Here is a 22,818-nt window from a genome sequence, read left to right on the forward strand (position 1 = left end):
GATCATGGTGCTGCCGCCGGCGTGCCGCGCGCTCCTGGCCACGGCCCTGGGCCTCGCCGGCCGCCATCGGCTTCCCCGTCACCACGGTAACCGCCGGCCCGCTCCTCCCCCCGCCCCGCCGCGGGTTCCAGCGGGCCGGGCCGCCCTGAGCCCCGCTCCTCTCCTCTCCTCTCCTCTCTTCTCTTCTCTTCTAGCTCCGTTGGCGGCGCGGCTCTGCTCGGGCGCAGGGGGCGAGGTGGGGGCCGCGGGGAGCAGCGAGGCCAGCGGCGTGCTGCGGCATCTGCTGCTGAAGCTGCGCGCCACCGGGCCGGTGACGGTGGCAGAGTACATGCGGGAAGCGCTCACCAACCCCGGGCAGGTGCGGCGGGGCCGGGTGGGGGCCCAGCTGAGCGCTGCGGCCCTTTGGTGCTCATCTCCTCCCCCCGCAGGGCTACTACACGCGGCGGGGCGGCGTCGGAGAGGACTTCATCACCTCGCCGGAGATCAGCCAGATATTTGGAGAGGTGACGCGCAGCCCTTGTGTCCCGCTCAGGGAGGCTTAGGTTTCATTCTTGGGCTTCTGCTGGGAGGCATTTGCCAAAAGATTTGAGGCTGCTCTTCGAGCACTGGGGCTCCACGCTACGAAAAGTACACTGCAGCCCTGGAGCGTGTCCAGAGAAGAGCAACGAAGCTATGATGTGTCTGGAGCACAAGTCTTATGGGGAGCTGCTGAGGGAAGTGGGATGGCTCAGTCTGGAGACAAAGAGGTTCAGGGGAGACCTTATTGCCCTCTACAGGGACCTGAAAGGAGGTTGGAGTGAGGTGGGCTCGGCCTCTTCTCTTGGGTAACAGCACTAGGGTAAGAGGTGGTGGCCTTAAGTTGCACCAGGGGGGGTTCAGACTGGATATTAGGAAAAACTAACTCAGAGGAGCAGGGAGGCACTGGCAGAGGCTGCCTGGGGAGATGGTGCAGTCACTGTCACTGGAGGTGTTCAAGAACCGTGTGGATATGGTGCTGAAGGACATGGTCAGTGGGCATGGTGGGGATGGACTGGATGACCTTCGTGGTCTTTCCAACCTGAATGAGTCTATGATTCTATAAAAGAGGACTTTGTTTGGCAGAGTGGTTTGTTTTTGCAGGAGACTCGTAAGCCCTTTCCTGTTTTATACCTTGGGACACCATCTGTAAGTTCTGAGAGAACATACTGCCACTCTTAGCTATTACCAGACAGAAGGCAGATGTCACTTTCCACAGATTCTGGAGTTAAAGTGTAACTGTGTGTTGTTTTCATCAGTTAATAGGAATATGGTACGTTAGTGAGTGGATGGCCACAGGCAAACAGAATGCATTCCAGCTGGTGGAACTGGGCCCAGGGACGGGCACCCTCACAGGCGATATATTACGGGTAGGTGAAAGCTGACTGTAATACTCCCTATTTCTGATCTTATTTAGTGGCTGCACTGTGATCTGAAGAAGTAAGGTTCTGCTCTTGGGGTTTAATGTTCATTAGCAAACAAATCACTGCAGTCAGATTTACAGCGTAGTCTAACTAAAACACGTGCATGTCTGTGCTGTTTAGAGAAGAGCCCAGGCTTCTGTACTGACAGCAGGACAGTGCAGGCACACATGTAACACAAGCACAAACACTGCTTGGCAGGGAGGCCAGGAATATTCCATTACAGATGGAATTTCATGAAATTATTCATTATCTGTGCTTGCATAAGCGTGAGGCCTCAGTGCCTGCAGCAGCAGGGAGCAGGGAGGACAAGAGTGCAGGAGTGAATCTATGTTGGGTTCTCCTGGGTTTTCAGGGGCTGGCTGGGCTTATTGCTTTAATTAACCCTTAATCACATTATGTTTATTCTTCACTCTTGAAGGTATACGGAATATGATTGTGCCTAATAGAACTTATCTGCCTTTGCAGGTCTTCAACCAGCTTGCCTCTTTACTTAGTAAATGTGATGTCTCTGTTCATCTGGTAGAAGTGAGTCCCAAACTCAGCACGATCCAAGCACAGATGCTGACAGGAGGAAAGGTGCAGTCAAACCCTGAGAACATATCTGCTTATATGAAAGGCATTAGCAAGACTGGAATTCCCATTTACTGGTACAGAGACATTCAAGATGTACCACAAGGTAAGGGGCTTGAACATCCTGTTACAGGGGTAACTGAGGACATCTCTGCTAACCTTCCTCATGGGTAAAAATGCAGTTGCACATACTAGCTCCTAATTCTTGCATAAGTCTAAGGCAGGATCTTAAACTTATTAATGAGAATTGTAACTTCAGTGTGGGATAGCTATCCAATTTCATATATTTTGAATTTTTCTTTGCCTGAGAAACCATTTACTGTTTATGCCCAAATAATGGCACAGGAATTATAATAGTCCTTTCATGAGATACAAATCCTAAAAAAACAACCATGCTCTGGAAGCTATAGCTAGCTATAGAAATGTTGTCTTTAATGTATCCAAGCTGGGAACAATAATTATTTCACAGTGCCATTAACTAGCTTAATGCTTTAGAAGTAAAAAAAAAAAAAAAAAAGGCGTTTTAATTTTTAATTTTCCATTGGGAACTGCTATGAAAGCATTAATAATTTAATATAATTTAATGGTTTTTTTTTGTTGTTTTAAACCTTCCCCCAGGTTACAGCTTTTACTTAGCGCACGAGTTTCTGGATGCCCTGCCAATACATAAGTTTCAGGTATAGCAAGAAGAATATTGTAAATGTGACCATATACCTAAAGGCCTTTTCTCCTTGGGGAAGAATAGAATTATGGTGCCAAACCGGACACGTACATTGACTACAGTGATGAAATGTTTCTAAGTAAGCTTGGACAAATAAGGCTTTAATTCGTCTGACAGCTGTAACGTTAGTAATTGTTCTTGCATGGAGAAAAGCTTTAGAAACCTAAAGACTAATTTTTGCTTAGATAAGTTATTTTTTTTTCCTCATTTCTTACACAACATGAATAAGGTTTGTATTTCAGCATTATTTTGTGTACTGCTAGCAAAGACAGTGCTCTGAATGGCTTTCACTTGAACAGCAAAGTGAATAGCAAAATGGAGTCTAGATGCGATTCAGAAGAACCTTTCACCTTCAATTTCAGAATATTTATGAAAAATTATTGCTAGAATAATTTCAGTTTAATAAGTTGAACAGTGAATTGTCAAAAGAATTGTTCTCAACGGCATCATTTATTCCTTTTAATTCAACCTGAACTTATTAAATCTACTGACCAGTTTTCACATGGTTTTTTGAAGGCAGTTACTGAAATTAATTAGGAATGAGTACCTGTTAATAGCACATTATGTTCTTAATTAAAATTTCTGAGAAAATGCTTGACAGAGTAGTTCAGTCAAAGGAACAAGATACTGCGTACCTATTAGAGTGTAAAATGAGTACTCTGGGTTAATTAAACAGAGAACAGAGAAAGGCTGGCGTGAAGTGTTGGTTGATATAGACCCAGAAGTCCCTGACCAGCTGCGGTTTGTCCTGTCGCCATCCAGGACCCCTGCAACAGAAAACTTTATTCAGGTAAGGTTACACCTGACAGAGTTTGTAATTAGATCACTACTGTCTCTTTAAAGTCGCATATTGCCTCTCAGTTTCTTTGACAGGAAGATGATGACTCTCCATCCATCGATGAGTAAACACAGCTTACAGTTCTTACTTTACAAAGCTTCCAGCAGCGTTAAACCTTGTGTGCTTTGAAAGTATAGCACAGCAATAAACATGTACATCAAATTTAGCAGAATCAGGGCTTAGACACTGCATAGATTCAGCAAGCAACAAACAGTTCTGTGCTGCATTTGTCACATCACCCTCTCAGCACTGGCCCTACCTAAGCCAGGCTCTCAACCTCCTGTGTACACAGTCACTGGCTATGCATGCTGTACTGACCTTTAATGGCAAGTGTCCAAGACGTTTTCTCTCTAAAATTCACTGGTTTCTTAAAGTAATTGAGATTAAAACCAACTACGAGATTTTACAGAGAAAGGTTTTTCTGAAGTGTATGCATGGTTGAAGTGTTATTTTAATTTTTATTACCACAGTAATGCAGTTCCACTCCATGCACGTATTCTCATTTGTTATAAAAACTCATTCCAGTGACTGGGCTGTACAAGGGATGAAGGAAATTGAAAACTTGGAAAACTCAAATTGAAAGAGACCATTAGCAAAAACTAGCTCAAGCTCTAGGTAGCTTGGACTATGCCCCTGTATCTCTGTGCCCAAACAGTGATGAGTCCCAAGAAGTCACATGTGAAATACTCTTGCCCTGTACTTTTTTGCTAATACAGGTATTTTGGTCTTTGAACTCTGCACTAGCCTGAAGAAACACGAGATCATGTGGAAGTATGTCCTGAGGCTGGTGTCCTCATCCAGAGGCTTGCCTGTCGTATAGAAAAGGATGGTGGGGCTGCACTCATTGCTGATTATGGTCACGATGGAACCAAAACTGACACTTTCCGGGTAAGTCCGGAAGTACTATGCTAAAACACTCGCTTATCTTTTCTTTCTCCCTTGGATCATTAAGTTCCTGTGCAAAAAAGGTATTGGTTAGACATAACAGCAAAAACTGTACTATGCCATAGCCATAAAACTGTGCAATTGAGTTCTCCTTTCATCAGTACCTATCAGGGTTTCTGTCTGATAGGAAGCATTACCTGAGCCCCTGCTACGTTTACATCTTTGGTAACTAGGTAACTACAGTTGAGTGTAATCTTCCAATTTAATTTTTCAGGGTTTCCGGAATCACAAACTTCATGATGTACTGAAAGCCCCAGGTACAGCAGACCTGACAGCAGATGTTGATTTCAGCTACCTTCGAAAGATGGCAGAGGGAAGAACAGCAACGTTGGGCCCCGTAAAACAACGGGAGTTCTTAAAAAACATGGGTATTGACCTCCGATTGCAGGTACAGTCGTGTTTGCAGGTATATAATGCACTCCTGGTTCACAAGCAACGCTCTTAGGCAGCAAGACAGCTGCTTTTACAATCAGATTTTTATAAAATGTTGTTTAAAACTACTTGTTGGTCTGAGGTAGCAGAGAGTTGTGTCCCTTAGATATATGTTACTCTGGAGCCCTCAAAGTGGACTAATCGTAATCCTTGTAGGAGTATTTAATGCAAAACTTTGGTATGTGCTTAATGTGCAAGTTCCATCAGTGAGCTCACCCGTTCTACTGAACATTGTGGGACTCTCACACTAGGACAGATGAAAGGATGCAAGGGCAGATTACAGGTATGAGGGAATGTATAGGGAAGCAGGAAAGGCTACAGCTGCTGCCTTTTTCTTTTTAGGTGCTCTTGCAGAATTCACGTGACTCAGCGACTCATGAGCAATTACTCCACAGCTTTGATATGTTGATGAACCCTAAGAAAATGGGAGACTGTTTTCATTTTTTTGCCTTACTGCCTCATCACAGACTTGTACGTCCTATCAAGAAAGATAATCCACAGTCCAAGTCTCCCCTACCACCTGTTGCTGGATTTGGTGAACTCTCACTGAAGTAAGTTCAGTCACAAATAATGTCAATTACTTACCAAAATGTGTAACAGTGGTAGCTTTCAGCAGCAACCTATTAAACAAAACTTTTTAAAAAGTTAAAGCACTCAAGTCCTGTGCATTTCATATTTTCATGTACTAAATGTTTTGCAATAGTAAGCAGTAAGGTAAGAACTAAGCAGTCCGATTTATCTTTAAACTGACGGCACGTGAAATGTCACACTTCTTCCAGGCAATTTTCCTCACACCAACCTTTCTCATACCAACCTACATACCAGAGCCTAGACACATTTTGGAAGAGAGTGCTTTCAGAGTAAAACTAGTGGTTTAAATTGGTCAGGCAGTTGCACATGTGTAGAAATCGAGAACCGAGTATACAGAAACCAGTGTACACAGAGCTGAGAATGAACAGTGTTCCAGGGGTCTTACTACAAAGCTAAGAGGAATGCTGTCTAGTGGAATCAAGTTAAAACTCGTCAGTGACAAACATGATCTGAGAGACTTCAACTGTACTCAGCTGAGGTACTTGCTTAAAACAACATGCCTTGACATCCTTGAAGATGTTTTTATGAAGAGAACAGTAATAGGAAGGATGTAAAGAAGTTATTTATCAGAAATCAACTGCTAACAGAATTCCCACAACAGAGTATATCTGATGCCAGACAAATCCACAAACAAGGAAATATGAAGAAACGTTTACTTCTAAGAAAAGTTTACAGGAGAGAGAGTTCACATAAATAAAAGGAACAAGTCTGATAGGGAAATAAATTTTATTTTCAAGCTTATCAGAGGATATTTACAAACAATTGGATGTATAAAAATATAAAAGTACTTGACAGTGTCCATTTCAGGCTATAAAATTTTACATGAGCTTTTTTCTAGCATCATCATAGCAATATTGAATGCAACTTAATTCACCTAGGGGAAAGGATATTAAACACTATAATCTACTGCTGTCAAAGTTTGCAGTAAAGGTAGAAAAAAGGGAATACAGAAATTCAGCTATTTTTGCTACTCAATGAGAAAAGTTTACTTAGAATGCGTGTCTGATTTTTTTGGTTCCTCAGCTACCAGCTTGTATTGCCTGGCCCCATAAGTCTGCATATGTGCATGTATTATCAGGCAATCCACTCCAAAAGCTAACAGCATTCCTTTTAATACAAGTTAAGAATAAATAGCTAATATTTTTTTTTTCCAGCACAAAGCAGACTTCATGGGGCGAGACATCAGCCAGGCCTTATTTCTTACTGTAGCCCTTTCCTCTCTCATGTTCTGCTTTTCAAGCAACTGAGCTGGCTTCTTTTCTCCCTTTAAAAAAAAAAAAAAAGACAGTGACAAATCAAATTTAAAATCTGAAGCTTAAAACTAGACTGTATCCATATTATTACAGCTGGAATAGAAGAGAGCAATGGCTTCACTGAAGCTTGGTCAGTTGGGTAGTAGAAGTTAGAGGGGGGGGGAAAAAAAAAGATTGCTTCCCTTGCCAAGCCTGGGCCAATACTAGAATACCAACTTCATAGGTGATTGTTCTGTTTCCAAAGATAAAAAAGAAATAGTGCCTCTTGGAGAAGAGTCGGTCCCAAAACCTCACCTAAACAGGGTGGCAAGGTTAAGAGTCAAGTTCTGCCCCTTTCAAATTCCTTTACACTGCTTTGACAGCATAAAGGAGAAAGAATGACCTCCCTTGGTGCAGGAGTGGCGCAGACTCCCATCAGGAACATCCCTGCACAAACCTGAGGAAAACACGCTAGGAGAGAGGATGCACAATTGTAGGAAGGACAGAAATACTCTGCCTACTGGTGGCTGTAGCAAACTGCTGTGCAGATTCAACCAAGATTTTTCTACAAAGTTAGGTGTATTCTAACAGGGAAGCCAGACTTCAGCTTTTATTTACTTAGATACCTTTAACACAACAGCAGTTACATTAAGAGCAACTGGAAAAGTGAAGGGACGCTCAGGACCCAAACCTGCCCGCATATCTACTTTTGCTGCTGCCACTGCTCTTACTACCAGTTTACTGTCATTGCAAGCAGCTGCCAGCACCAAAACAACTTGGTAAAATTTCGTGATTATCTAACAACTTAGGAGACGTCTGCTCATCTATTTCCTTACCTGAACAACAGTAGGAGAAAAGAAATATCTCTCTACGTACACAAACAAATTTTGTAGGAGAGAAAGGAGCTACTCCAAAGCTTCCCCCCTCACCTTTGCAGTTCAAGTCTATATAAGTATTAAGGTAGTTTAAGCTGGATTTAAGTAGCTTGGCATATCAGGGACTTGTAGGGTCATCCAGCATTTTCCAGCAGCACAAAGCAGCTGTTTCCACACCAAAGGAAATCTTTTCTTTCCACTTTTTTTTTCATAGGTGAGGAGAAAAAACCCTCTTCCATCTGCCTTTAGCACTCAAAGTCTCAAACTTCCCTGAAATACAGTGCATTTTAACTATGATCCTAGGGAATCATTTCCAAAGAATATTGCTGCTTCATCTCTCTTGTGCCAAAGTCCAGTAAATGGTTGGGAATCCAGCAACTGAGGCATCTGCAAAAAAAGAAAACTGAATTTGGGGTTGGTTTTTGACTCTCCATTCAGCTCAAAACAGTTCTGAGCGCAATGACAGGGACAGGAGAGGCTACAGGGAAAGGTTGGAAGGAAGGCAAAGCCCTTTCTCCTTCAGCCTAGCTACCCTGGTGGAAGCAACAGGTGATTTTTTCACACCCAGGTATGGAACAGAATTAAGACACAAGCTAGCAAGCTACAAACTATTCCTGATGTAAGTCGAGGGAACCTTAAAAAAATTAGAAAAATACTAGAAAATTTAAAAATGTTGTTATTCTGAACAACAGAAGAAAGCTGCATGTTTTTCCCTATTCTTTCCACATCTTTCTGCTATAAACTTTTTCCAGAGTGAAAGGATAAGCTACATCAAGTCTTGTGTGCTCTCTGCACTACTGATGTAGTTTTAAGGCAAAATGCCTTTGGTGCGTATCAATGACACGCACCAGCCTCGCATAGCAACACACTACTGGGGCTTATTGCTCCGTTTCAACAGACAAAATAGAGGAGTAGCACAGCTCTGATTGTCGTCTTTTCAGATTGTCAGCCAGCAATTCAAAAGGAATGTAAGAAGTTATATGTTTTCTCTTATTTTCTGGTATCTGGAAAAAGTTCAGTTAGGGCAAAGACAGACACACCTAACTGTCTTAACAGCAGCAAATTACTCCTTCACCTGTGAAGCCATATTCAACCTTAAACCACCACGTTTTTCTATTAGCCAAGGTATTCTGCACTGATTTCCTTTCACAACCTCTTTTCACAATGCACAGTCTACGAAACAGGAGATGTATCTAAATAACAAAAAACAGTCCTCTATGGCCTAGTAAATAGGGATAAATAGGGATTAGAAAACCATTACAAAATTCTTACTGTGTAGGCTACAAAAAAAAAGAAAACCTTGAAAAATGCAAAGCATTCCATCTGTACACATTACACTTCAGTAATGGCTTTGTAGCCATACAACTTGGTGCAGCGTTACCCAATGGGGCTTATCCCACTGTCCAATAACTAGTCATAGTTTAGGTCAGACATGAAGAGAAGCTTGTCACGTGAGTCTATCCCCACATCAGCACAGAATCCTCTGAGGCTCTATACGCTGAGCTATGTGTAAAGCATTCAGAAAGAGCGACAGCTGTTCCAAAACTTATCTTCAGTTTCTGTCTGGTGCGTCAGTCTTTGCTGCAGTTTAGCAACATGAATAAATCAAGGGTCCTCTTCCATGTCATCTGGATTCGGAGCCATAATGAAATGCTGGGGGTATTCAAGGTTGTGTTCATACGCATGTTCCTTCCAGCGTGCATCGTCACTCTCATGGGTAATGTAACGCTCTCCAATGCGCGTTTCAAATTCTCTGAGGTCAAGCCAAGTCTGATAATCCTAAGGAGTAGAAGAGTTAATGAAGCAGTTAAAGAAACAGCAGCCCTATATTGCCAAAGATAAATTCAGCAATTTGTCTCTTAATATAAATAACAACAAGATAAAACCAACAGAACAGTTCAAAATTAAACAGGCTAGTTCCCAAGGCTGTAGCATTAGAAATCATGAAAACTGCTAGAAGATAGATGAGTTTTAGTATAAAACTAATTGTACTAGTATGTTTATGTATATATACATACAGTGAAACTATTTCCAGTACTGTTTGTGCTCAAAATTAATTGGATTTTCCCCTTAACGTCTTTTAAGTTGTATAATGTCTTTTAAGTTAGTTACTCATTAAATTCTATTTCAAACAATTATCTTCTAAAATGGCTACAATCTACAGCACACCCTAGTTTGTGAACCATCTTTAGCACTGAACATCATGCAGCTGTGCTGTTTTCAGTGAGACTCCATGTCTGTATTCAGAAGCGACAGAACAGTGAACTCCAGGTTAGCACCAGGCAGGGAATAAGGAGGAAGGTGAGAGAGGGGAACAATTTTCCCTGAGGAATGAAGCCATTAAGAAATGGGCAGAGTAACGAAGCACATAAAATATTAAACCAAAACCAGAAATACTCTGTGGGTGTTTGTTCACAGGCACTACTGGTAGTAGTTTTACTTAAGCTTCTGAAGGATTTCATACAAAAATTGTTATTCGTCCATTATAAGCATAGGGATGAAGGCACATCATTTTACCTGTAACCACGGGTGACTAAGGGATTTGTCAACACTGAAGCGTTTCCTCATCTTGACTTGAAGCAAATTGTTTATTAAATCAATGGCTAACAATGAGAAACAGAAAAAAAAAAGTATATTGTTTAAATATTAATCACATCTTTCACATTGTGCATATACTGCTGAACTCTTCTAAAGTGAATCAAGCCCCTGAATTTTATATGTAGCTTTGCTTATATTAAATGAGGCTAAAAAATAGGCATGGGCAAGTTTGTTTTTATTGTTGCTTTTTTTTTCCTTTGACAGAAATGATAGAAGCTTTATTATATTACCTGTTAAAATTTCAGTAATTTTCAGAAGCGTTCAAATAAAGCTTGAGCATAATCCTATGTTCTAGCGTGATGTAGGTACTTCCACTATTTGAGTAATTTTCTATGTGTCTTTTCACACGTACCTGTGTGTTAATCATATAATCATGTTTATATGATTAACAAAGTCGGCATTAGAGAGCTCTGAAGACCAACCTTGTCAACTTCCAGATTGTTCAGATCTGACATACAGCTTCTGGTTTTGCTTTGCTTATTAATATACAAAACAAAATTCCAGACTCAACTTTGAACCATTTCTGTAATTGTATCGTAGTTTAAAGAAAGTATGTTTTAAGACATCAGTGTTCAGCAAATACTCAGACAAGATTTAACTTTTTGTTGGGATTTTTGAGGAGTTTCGGGTTACGTAGCCCACTCTCTATGAATGCAATCAAGTCGTTGTTTCATTTTTCCTCACTAAATCTCTTGGCTCCTTCTTTTCTGAAAATGATCTACGTCATAGTATTTAACATTTCCCCTTTCCCATGTCTATGCCAGCTCACACTTAGCCATTTTGGCATAGCCTACAAAACCCAAACTATTAATGATTTTTGCGCTCCTCTCTCGGTGAACCATGTGGTTTAAGCATTTGAATGCATTACCTACACATAAAGATGTTCTAATAAAGAAAGTTCATTTCTTTACCTTCACTAGAGATTTCCTTCCAAGGATTTGGTGGATACATAAATGCTGCATTTTGAATCTGATCATTTATATCCTCATCTTCGTTAAATGGGAATGTACCACTGAGGCTCACATAGACAATAACTCCAACTGACCACATGTCTAGGGAGCGGTTGTAACCTTTACTCCTGAGCACTTCAGGGGCAAGATAAGCAGGTGTCCCCACCACAGAGCGCCTGAAAGATTTTTCACCAATGATACGTGCAAAGCCAAAATCACACAGCTTCACCTGCAAAAGAAATGTATTTTAAACTGAGAAATCTCTGGCTGATCTCCAAAGCGTACTACTTTGCAAAACCAGGGTGGTACTTGGTACTGTTCCTGATGTCGTTTAAATATTTTATGCACCAAAACAGAGACCAAAAGAAAAAAAAAAAAACCAAAAAACCACAAAGTGAGGAAATAAGTATTTCTTAGTCTTCACTTACTTGAGGGAATGGCTCTGCTGATGCTAGTAGTACATTTTCTGGTTTTAAATCACAGTGCACAATATTCTTGAAGTGTAAATTCCTCAGAGCAACAAGTATCTACAAAAACAAAAGAAAATTTTTGTAACTATTTAAATAGATCCAAAGCATCAGATGCCACACACTAAGCAGTACAATAATTTGTATCAGTGTAGTCTGGAAGAATTAATTCTTATATACTGTGCAAGTGCTATCTTTCCAGTCAGTACGCTGGAACCAATGGTTTTGTGCTGATGTTTAACCTGTCCAAAACCTGGACTTTTTTTAACTCCACTTTTTTGAATGCTTACAGTTTTGATGTACATCACTGGATGTCCATAATGTTAAGTCTTGTGAAAGAAGGATAAGAAAAAGTTAATATTCAAAATTCTTTCCATGTTTATTCAACTGCCATTAGATACACAACTCCTTCTGCTGTCTCTTATAATAACACATAGGAAACCCTCCTCCAGACTCCATTCTCACATAAGTATCAAAGACAAATCTAGCCTTTCCTCCCAAGGAGAGAGACCGAATGCCAACCTGAGTGACCATGAACTTAGTTATTCGTTCTGGAAGTCGACTTTTCTCACTGGAAAGAATCATCTCTAGCATATCACCATGCAGCTTTTCCATCACAACAAAGACCCGTTCCGGGGTTTCAAACATACATTCCAGGTTCACAATCCCAGGGTGGTGCAAATTCTAAAATAAAGTAGAAGTATGTCACTATAATAAAACAGCATGAAGTATTCTGAATTATGCAGAAATATTGTACTACAAATCAAAGAGCAGTTAAGCAGAGAGTTAGAAATGAAAAACAAGCACATCAGAGGCAAGAAATTAGTTTGAAACATACATGATAATCCATGAAACACACCAACTATCACTATTAAGACTTTTTTGTTTGGCACAAATTATCCATAATAATTTTACAGTTGATATTCTCAGTAGCTTGTGTACAGAACACGCATGGCATCCTCCACAGGGGAGTCAGTAATGAAAGACTACCTAAGATACTACAATTTCCTGCTGCCTGAGAGACAAAGGACCAAAAGTACAGGTCCACAGTGCATCATCTGTCTACTGCAGCAGATACCATCCTCAAGTTATCAACACTATCAAATGCTCAGCAATTCCCTTACTTACAAGATTCCTTCCTACAAAAAGACTCAAAAATCACGTGCACTGATTTAGAAATCAATTCAGAGCACTTACAGGCATTACAAAATCATATCAATGGCTTATTTGAGGAAAACTCAGACATGATACAAAAATAACGTTGTACCTGGAGAATGGCAACTTCATTACGAAGCTGACTTTCCTGCTTAGTTGGAAACCTCATCTTGTCAATGACTTTGATAGCTACGTCTCTTCCAGTCTTCCTATGTTTTCCTGAACAGAAAGTCAACATCAAACATCAAGAGGCACAAGTAATTCATAGCTACAGAAAACTACAGTAGAAATCCCTTTTTCGAGAAACAGTTATCTTCTATACAAATCTGCAATATCGTTCTATTTGTACTTAAAACTGCAGCTGGTATATGAGTAACCAGAGGTGACCAACGTCAGTAGGAGAGTTCTAGATAAGTTTAAACAATATGCAACACTGCTCTTAGATACGTATGTTGACGTGAACCCTGCCGAAAAGGACTGGTGAATGGGAAGCTGGACATGAGCCAGCAATGTGCCCTCGCAGCCCAGAAGCCAACCGTATCCTGGGCTGTATCAAAAGAAGCGTGGCCAACAGGACAAGGGAGGTGATCTTCCTCTTCTACTCTGTGCTAGTGAGACCTCATCTGGAGTACTACATCCAGATGTGGAGTCCTCAGTACAGGAGAGATGTGGACCTGTTGGAGTGCATCCAGAGGAGGGCCACAGATATAATCCAAGGGATGGAACACCTCTCCTATGAGGACTGACTGAGAGAGCTGGGGCTGTTCAGCCTGGAGAAGAGAAGGCTCTGAGGTGACCTGATAGCAGCATTTCAGTACCTAAAGGGGGGCTATAGGAAGGGGACAGACTGTTTTTAGGGTCTGTTGTGAAAGAAAAAGGGGAAATGGTTTCAACCTAAAAGTGAGATTTAGGCTGGACATAAGGAAGAAGTTTTTTTTACAGTAAGAGTGGTGCACTGGCACAAGTTGCCCAGAGGTGGTGGATGCCCCGTCCTCGGAGATATTCAAGATCAGACTGGAGCAGGCTCTGGGCAGCCTGATGTAGCTGTAGATGTTCCTGTTCATTGCAGGGGAGTTGGACCAGATGGGTGCTAAAGGTCCCTTCCAACACAGATGATTCTATGTTAGAAGTATTAGGTGGAGTTTTGCCTTGTGCAAAGGACTCCATTAGCAAGTGTTACCTACTCCAGAATCCTGCATCTCTTCTTGTGTAAAAAACATACAAAAAACACAACAAGAGAGAAACAAACAAAACAACATTCAAGACAAACATGAAGGAAGATCTTCAAAGTCTTCTCCAGTGGTTTCAGCAGATACTTTTACATACTCCATGTGCTCAGGAAGTTGTATCTAATAGTCTGCAGAACTGGGGGTAACTACGTGCCATAAAAAGCTAACACCCGTGAGGCAACTGGTTGCCATCAAAAAGCTCTGGAAGCTTCTAATTAAAAAAAAAAGTGCTGATGATGCCTGTGCTACTCCTTACTGCAGCCTGCACCAGCTAAGTGAGAAGCATCCTGCATACACAGGACATTTCAAGGGCTAAGAGGGTAACTGCAAACACGCACCCAGGTTTCCCATAACTTCTAAAACTGTTTTCTCTCACATTCAAATCAGAGAGGTTAATGGGAGGACACACTGAAAGACCTGGATAATTTAGAACATTTAATATTAAACTAATACAGATAAAGTGAGTCCATGCCAAAGAAAAAGAAAGTAATTATCTGCTCAATATAAGGCCTGGAAGCTATTTTAGAAGGAGGGATGATGCACACAGCTACAGCACAAAGGAACACAGAGGATTCTACCTACTAAAACAGCTACAGACAGGGCTATGGAGAGCCCAGCTACAGCTCACCACTGACCCTGACAGCCTCACCTGCTGCTCTGCAGTCAGTGCTGCTGGCCAGGGCATAGGCAAGGCAGAGAAACTGCTTCCAAAGGCTGCATGGAGCAACCAAAGTGCTTGCCTTAAAGATCCTCATGAATAAAGGCTCAAAATCAGGCTTATGTCCACTGGAGAAAGTAAGACAGTGGAATCACTCAAGGTCCAAAAGAGTTAAACAAGGTTACCAAATAGAACTAACAATTGGAAAACAATTTTTTTTTTTTTTAATTACATTAGTCCTAAGGAAAACAAACTACACAAAGGCAAAAGCATAAAGCCACAAGTCTCAAAATAAATGTGTGGGGTTTTGCCATTTTTTTCTGTGGCAAATCAGCAATTGTTAGGCAAGATATACCATCAGAAAACTGAGAAACAAACACAAGGTTGCAGAAGAACATAAAACCACCAAACTAACAACACACTTAGCTACAGAAGCTAAAGTACACAAAGAAAGATTAACAGAAAGGCAGCCTGAAATTCCTTCTCTGATGTAAAACTACCCCAGGTTTCAGGGGAAGTTTGACATCAGTAAAAAACTATCAAGAATTGTTTTTTCCCCATACATGTCCTCAGTTTTCAGACCATTAAAAATGAACCAAAATAGAAAATGCAGGGGGAAACTATTCTCACAGACAGAAACACCAGTTAGATATCAATATCCTATAAACTTTTTGACTTACTATTTGCAAAAGTCTAACGTTTGTCCAGAAGAGGGGGGAAAAAAGGCAATAATAGATGAAGCAACTTAATTATACCTTTGTATTTCTTTAACAGGTAGATTTTATTATTTCAGTAAGTCTGTAAAGGTGGGGAGAAGATCATTCAAAACCGCCAGATCCTGTCTCCCCAGACACCAGCAGCAATTAGACAGCGAGCACAGCCAACAGAAGAAAATTACATTAGTTCCTTGCACATCCAGCTCATCATCTTTAGAAATTAAGTACGCATGTCTTACATGCTTTAAGACATCATTAAGTGAGAAGACTGAATATGATAAAAGCCTTTAATAAGCATTTATTATGTAAGCAATTCCACTGAAGCACAAAATATATCCACCTGAGGTTTATCTAAAATGCAGGTTAGGGGAGTATATTTAGAAGTAAAATCAGAACATGTAACTACTGCCTGTATTTATGTACATTCTGTTCATAAGAAAGGAAGTGTAACTGAATTTACAATACGCTTTAAGAAATCAGGGGGTAGGGACAAGGGATCCTCTCATGCGTCATCGATATAAAGCAGATTATCAAACCAAGTTTCCATCGGACAGTGCTGAAGTAATAAAGTATTTAGCTACAATACTGGCAGACAGAAGAATGATAGCCACAGTATTTCTGGACTAGAGAGACAATATGACAGAAGCAGAAAGTTTCCCACTTTTAAATCATAAGTTACCCTTTTTTTCTTCCTTTCCAGATCTACAGTCCATGGCTTTCTCAACATTTGAGATATGTTATATGGGATTTATAAGAAATAAATTAAAAAAATAATAGGGCACCAGAGCTCATGATGTATTCCCAATAGTTCTTCTTTTTGTGATTAAATACTACAAATAAGTTATAAGTTGCAATGGAAGCTTTTAAATAAAGAAGCGATAAAACTACTTTTGAAGACTAAAGCTGAGACTTCGGTAAATAATTCCTCTGTTTATTTTATCCTGCTGACGAAAATTGGTAGTGAAATAATCTGCATAAGATACTGTTAAAGCACAAACTAAAACATGCACTGTTCTAATTGTTTTCAGCTACTTCTCTCAGATATCCATAAAAATCACGCGTATACTGCACAGCCTCTTTAAATACGTAACTTCTTACACTGTATAATACAGACAACAGTGTTAGAATTTGCAATTTAAATAAAAATCATCAAGGCCAAACTGAGACTTGTGACTGCTTTGTCTTTAATTGTAATCAAAATACAATGCATATTATGAAGTGATTCTGAAGCAATGCAAAATTCAATATGCAAAAAAAAAAAAAGGAAAAAAATTTGTAAGAAATACTATAATTAAAATGCAAAGAAGCTAAGCCACAGTTATCCAAACAAAACTTTTAACAAGATAAAATTCCACTAAGATATTCTTGATACAGGCAAGCAAATATGAAAAGGCCAATTATAACAAGTTTAGTTACATTCCATCTTAGTTAAAAGCATAATGGAATTTATTTACCTCCATATACGATACCAAACTGACCAGAACCCAGCACTTCATCTGCAAATATTTGGTACACAGAGCTGATATCCTAATGCATGAAGAGAAGAAATCACAAGCATCAGGCATACTCAAAATGTTCGTAAGCATATTAATTAGCACTGGCTAAGCTGTATTTAAACTTTATGTTAAAATATGTAAAGGGTAATATCATTACCCTCAAGGGAAGGGAAGAAGCAGCTTTTCCTGAAGGGGTTCCACTTAACCACATTGTATAGAGAGACATACATTAATACTAACTAACAGTTGCATCAAGTAAGTAGATTACCTCCTGTTAGGTACATACTATGGTCTTCTCTAGCTGCAATACCAGAGCGTTGCTTTCTCTGTCATATACTGTTACTACCAATTACTTCAAAATTACTCAGACTAATAAACACTATTTTTTATTACAATGCACACAACTCACCACATTCTCCTGGACTTGGCAATTGGAAACAGAGATGCTCAGAGATAAATCTTCTGCAATAAAGAAGATACAACAGAATAAGAAAATAGAAAAGTTAGGCTTTTGATAGCAAAAAGGAAAGAAAAGGCCTTTATTGACTTTTAACCCAGTCAATGATTTTTATGGATGTTTTGCAAAAACATCATAACCTGGAACTCACATTTCACAGACCCATTAGATGAACAACCCTGGAAATTTTGCTGGGATTATTTGTCCATTTTTGTCATATCACTGATTACAAAAATGATAGAACACTATGAGAGTGTAGACAACAGAGCTGGAGAACCAAAAGCAATAGTAACGTGGCAATTGTATCAGAGTTCATTAAACTACTAAGAATTTCTAGTAGTAATAGAGAAAAATACAGGTAAGAGGATTAGGTGGATCCTGTACAGTCAAATATGTGTGACTACAGATTTTCTGTAGCATCAAGATATACAGAATTAATGTATAAGAAAAGGAAATCAAACAAAACAGGTAACAAGACCTGGTAGTTAGAAAAAAAAATCCATAATATAAACAAAGGTTTTCAAAGTGTTTCTTGGATACACTACAGAAGAATTTCCAGTCTTTGGAATATAACAGCATAGCTAGGAAGCATAATTTTCAAGTAAAAGCACCAGAAAAAGATGCACAATTTCTTTTCAAACTGCAACAGGTGATGACATGAGGTTTTCATTACAGAAATAACATTAAGATAAGGAGGCAAGAAAAGATACGTGAAAGCTGAAAGCACCTTTTCCCTTTGACTTCAAGATGGAGGTCAGGCACCTCACATAAATATACCTACTATTTCTTATGTTAATTTTAAAAAAAGAAGAAAAAAACCAATTTCACTTATAAAGTGAATGCAGAACATACTGCATACTACAGATTTTGAAAAGAACCTTTATCACTCTCAGAAGAGCTTTGTGCTTCAGCAAGTTTACCGATGATACAAAGCTGGGAGGAGTGGCTGACACGCTGGAAGGCTGTGCTACCATTCAACAAGACCTGCACAGACTGGAGAGCTAGGCAGGGAGGAATTTGACGAGGTTTAACAGGAGCAAGTGCGGAGTCTTGCACCTGGGGAGGAATAACCACATATACCAGTACAGGTTGGGGGATGACCTGCTGGAGAGGAGCTCTGCAGAGAAGGACCTGGGTATCCTCATGGACAGCAGGATGGCCGCGAGCCAGCAGTGTGCCCTTGTGGCCAAGAAGGCCAGTGGCATCCTGGGGCGCATTAAAAAGAGCATGGTCAGCATGTCAAGGGAGGTGATCCTCCCGATCTGCTCTGCCCTCATGAGGCCACATTTAGACTACTGTGTCCAGTTCTGGGCTCCCCAGTTCAAGAAGACAGGGATCTCCTAAAAGGAGTCCAGCAGAGGGCCACATAGATGATTCAGGGCCTGGAGCATCTCCTGATGCTGAGGCCCTGACAGGCTGAGTAACCTGGGTCTGTTCAGCCAGGGGAAAAGAAGACTGAGAGGGGATCTGATCAGTGTTTATAAATATCTGAAGGGAAGTGGGTGGCAAATGGATTAGGCCAAGCTCTTCTCAGTGGTGCATAGCGATAGGACAAGGAGCAATTGCCTAAAACTTGAACATAGGAATTTCCATACTAACATGCAGAAGAACTTCTTTATGGTAAGGGTGACAGAGCACTGAAGCAGGTTGCCCAGATAGGCTGTGGAATTTTCTTTTATGGAGATATTCAAGACCCATCCAGACGCCTACCTGTGGGACCTATTGTAGGGTACTTGCTTTAGCAGTAGGGTTTGACTCAATCTCTTGAGGTCCTTTCCAACCCCTGCGATTCTGTGAACACATACCTGATTTTTTGTCACCTGTGTCTTATCTCAAAGAAGGATTGTATAGACTTAAGATAGGAAATAATATTAGTTCTCAAGGGACTCTGAATCTGCATCTCAAATACTAATTGGAACTACAGCTATGCATATGTCTACTGATTGTTGCCTTCACTTTAAGTTAGTCAAGTCTGTATTGGAGTAATACAGAACACACGGAAAACAAAAGCAGGCATACAAAAAAGTTTCTAAGGACAACTTGTTTCAACCTCGCTACAGTTTAACTAGAAAAAAAGTGAAGATACAGTTTTTGAAACTGTTTAAGAGAACACAATGAACTCTTCTCCACAGGTGGCTACAGAACACAAAGTATCTGCTTCCCCACTTCAGGTAGGGATCGAGTTACTCCAAATGCCAGAATTGGACATCTAATTAATACCAGGTAATAGCTTTCCTAATTGGTTACTTTTACTTTACTTTTAATCTCCTTTTTCCCATTTCAGCTCAGAAACATCCTACAGAGAAACATCCCATCCCAAACACCAGGCAAAGCATCCAAAAGGATTTTTTCCTGTGAGCCAGAGTATCCTCATTACTAATGACTTGCTGGCTAAAACATGGCATAAACCGACTAGTTGGGGCCTTGTGTACATTCTGACACTATACATTCCCAGCTGCTGTAAGTATTTCAAGCATTCTTGGTCTTCTCATTTAAGAGAACATATCTGAGGATATGGACATTTTTTAATTTATTTTTTTTTTTAATATAAGTACAATTTTCTTAATGGTTCTTGGGACCCACTTGATGGCTCAATGGGCAGAAAGAGGTAAGAACACACAGTTTGTATTAGAGTTAAGAGAACAACTGTCTGCACTGTCTACGAATGCGGAAATGCCACTCTAAAATTCATGGTAGTTTCTTACACTCCTACAATCCTAAACATGCTAAAATACTTCTCTGTGACTAGCCCATAGTTCTATTCCCTACTACTGTCAATTTTTCATTAAAAAAAAAATCAGGTAAAAAAAAGGTTTGGGAAGAAGTAACTGAGTTCATATGTCTCTCATGAACAGTAGACCTTCTGTTTTAAATAACAGAGAGTGCTTCGGTATATAGGTGTTTGGAATTCATATTTGCATATCAGAAGTGGCATTTTACATAAGTAAAAGGCCTGTTACAAGCTACCTTCTTACAGCTATGTTTCTTCACTATAATTAATTAGAAATACGAGTACTCGCATTTTATAGTTTACCATTTCAGATCACGATTGCATTTTCAGAAAGTGTCTTTATCTAAGATCAGCATTTACATGCTCTCGACTGTTGCCGATGCAGAATAACGAGATACCAGAGACAGAGAAACTAATCACAGGATCTCCTACAGGGGAAAAAAAAAACAAACCCTAAAAGAAGATTAAAGAGTAGCTGGAAGATGAAAGGAAACTAAAGAATGAAAGCATAAATGTCAGTACAGAATGTGCATGAATGTTGTTGCAAAGGACAAGGAGATATCTGAAGAGCACAATGTGCTCCATGGAGTCTTGATAATGAATATGATTCTACGCTAGAGAAAGAAGGGTAGAAAGGGCACAAAAGGAAGAAAATGTATTTTTTATTAGTACCCAGAGCTCAGCAAATGTTCTTTCCATCACTAGCAGCATTTACATTTCATCACTAACTTCCTTCTTTCTCCTCAGCTACAGATCTCTCTTCTTTTTTTTTTTTTAATATGAATGATAATCTCAAAAAGCATCCAATTTTTCATACACACATAAATAACCTGATGGAATGAGATGTTTATAAAAGTTTATTAGAAATACCTAAACTATGGTCCCCTTTTATGTTCAGCAACTATGCGTGAATCTTAATGCTCATATTATAAAAGTTCTGTAGTATGAATTAATGTGGGAAATCTGATTCTTTACTACTACTTGCTGCTACAACAGACTAAGAGGTTTGCTCATACACCCTCCATAAACTTGAGTGCCACTTCTTAGAAACTTGTTGAAGATTACAGACCCAATTCAGCAGAAAATAGACAAATATACTTCTTATGAACTTTTCTGAAATGGAATCTCTATCATTTACAGCTTCAGAATATGAGTAACAGTGCCTTGTCTGCCTGCTTACTGTGATCTTTTCCTTGTCCTGCAGCAGTGCAAACGCTAGCTTGAGGTGTGACTGGCATCAAGGCCTGACGAATGGCTTTCTCCCAGCCCTGAGCTACGTCAAGTCCAACTCCGGAGGCAGCAAGAACAGGACTGTGGTGACTGCTGCCATTGTTTTCGCCAACAAAGTACACCATCGTGTCAGTGATGATCTCAAAACAGTATGGATTGCTGCCCTGCACCATGTTTGAAAAATCTCGAGGCTGAGTCACCTGGAGAATTTCTGAAAGTGGAATCTCCTGAAGAAAAATATTAAAGATTAAAAAATGAAAATACATATAATACTTCAATATACTACCGTTCAGAACTTAAAGCGTTTGCAGAGAAATCAAATACATCAAAATACCAAAACACCAAGCTTCATAACTACTGTCAAAACGTAGACAAACCATTACCCACCCACAGCTTTCTGAACTCCTCTATACATGCCTAGAGAGCCCCACCACAGTTCCCTCTATACAACCACTATTCTCTACACAAACTGCTTTCATATTTGGCATGAATCAGCCCATCATCCAGCATACACGTGACACACAACTACAGAATGACCATTTCCCACTGTACCCATAAATTATACAGCTTAGCTAGAGAAGAAGACGATAGGGAAAAAGAGCGAAACAACGTTAGGAAGACTATGTGGTTATATAAGCCAGCCAAAAAGTACTGCTTCACATTTCTGAATCAATTTTGGTACAGATTATTTTTCATATAGATATAAACATTTTCTATCTATTTCTCTACGCTGTCAGTTAAAGAACATGTTACAAAGTGGTATTAGGGAACAGATCTGAAGGAAGGAAAGACTAAATTCAAGCTAGTTGGAGGAGGGCATTCCACGTATACGGAAGGGCTTACAGGTGCACATCACTTGCAAGAGTAGAGAACAAGCAGGTGAACACTGGGCTGGCATTATAGGGTTAAGAGGCTGCAGTTGATTAAGATGAAGAGCAAATAAATGTAGAGGTAACAACTGTGAATGTTTCTAATAGCAAAGACGAATAACCCGAGATTTAAGCAGAAAAAAATGAGGGGCAAAGGGGCAAGTCAAAGGACTAAAAGCAGTGACAGGATGGAACAACAAGCAAGGAACATATTTTACCAGCTGTGTTTTGAATGCACAGGGCAATACACAAGTATCAGGGAGGTCTGAGAAGAAGAAACTGCATTGGTCAAGATAGGGATGAAAAGGATCTGGGCAAGTTTAGCTGGGTGTACAGAGAAAAGGCTTGATCTTAGAGATGTTATAGAGGAAGAAATTGCAAGATTTGGACCCCCACCTAAAGGTGAAAGACAAGAAAGGGAAAAATCCTGTTTATACATTTGAAGACATTTTCAGAATATTCTACCACTGAACACATTACTATACAAGCAATATAACATACTAATTGCCAAGCTTCATTCATATAATGCCAGGCTGCACGGTATATTTTCCTCTAATTCTTGCTCACTACTTTCAGTCGTACAGTTGGGAACAAGGAAATAAATAATCATGCAACTTTC

General features: G+C 40.0%; 2 protein-coding genes across 2 annotated transcripts in view; one reads left to right on the forward strand and one right to left on the reverse strand.

Moving 5' to 3' along the window:
- NDUFAF7 (NADH:ubiquinone oxidoreductase complex assembly factor 7) lies at positions 5–6,823 on the forward strand. The gene is made up of 9 exons (XM_021390436.1): positions 5–358; positions 429–503; positions 1,275–1,385; positions 1,905–2,115; positions 2,628–2,686; positions 3,407–3,520; positions 4,313–4,456; positions 4,728–4,901; positions 5,288–6,823. The coding sequence occupies exons 1-9, from the start codon at positions 5–7 to the stop codon at positions 5,498–5,500; spliced, it is 1,455 nt and encodes a 484-aa protein (XP_021246111.1). The 3' UTR covers positions 5,501–6,823.
- Positions 9,198–22,818, reverse strand: part of PRKD3 (protein kinase D3) — a 42,555-nt gene continuing 28,934 nt past the window's right edge. The window contains exons 11-19 of the mRNA XM_021390727.1: positions 21,281–21,557; positions 17,322–17,374; positions 16,871–16,943; positions 12,926–13,032; positions 12,181–12,342; positions 11,620–11,718; positions 11,153–11,420; positions 10,161–10,246; positions 9,198–9,422 (exon numbers count right to left, since the gene is read on the reverse strand). Of these exons, the coding sequence (XP_021246402.1) occupies positions 9,249–9,422; positions 10,161–10,246; positions 11,153–11,420; positions 11,620–11,718; positions 12,181–12,342; positions 12,926–13,032; positions 16,871–16,943; positions 17,322–17,374; positions 21,281–21,557 (1,299 nt within the window). The 3' untranslated portion in view covers positions 9,198–9,248. The remainder of the gene's footprint in view (positions 9,423–10,160; positions 10,247–11,152; positions 11,421–11,619; positions 11,719–12,180; positions 12,343–12,925; positions 13,033–16,870; positions 16,944–17,321; positions 17,375–21,280; positions 21,558–22,818) is intronic.

Source organism: Numida meleagris, chromosome 3 (genome assembly GCF_002078875.1).
Source record: "Numida meleagris isolate 19003 breed g44 Domestic line chromosome 3, NumMel1.0, whole genome shotgun sequence".
Classification (NCBI taxonomy): domain Eukaryota; kingdom Metazoa; phylum Chordata; class Aves; order Galliformes; family Numididae; genus Numida; species Numida meleagris.

What these genes read in the sequence shown, in the direction of transcription:
- NDUFAF7 (XM_021390436.1), top strand. Translation starts at nt 5, where the DNA reads ATGGTGCTGCCGCCGGCGTGCCGCGCGCTCCTGGCCACGGCCCTGGGC. An exon ending in TCAGCCAGATATTTGGAGAG is followed by an intron (nt 504 to 1,274) that starts GTGACGCGCAGC and finishes TGTTTTCATCAG; the next exon opens with TTAATAGGAATATGGTACGT. An exon ending in CATTCAAGATGTACCACAAG is followed by an intron (nt 2,116 to 2,627) that starts GTAAGGGGCTTG and finishes ACCTTCCCCCAG; the next exon opens with GTTACAGCTTTTACTTAGCG.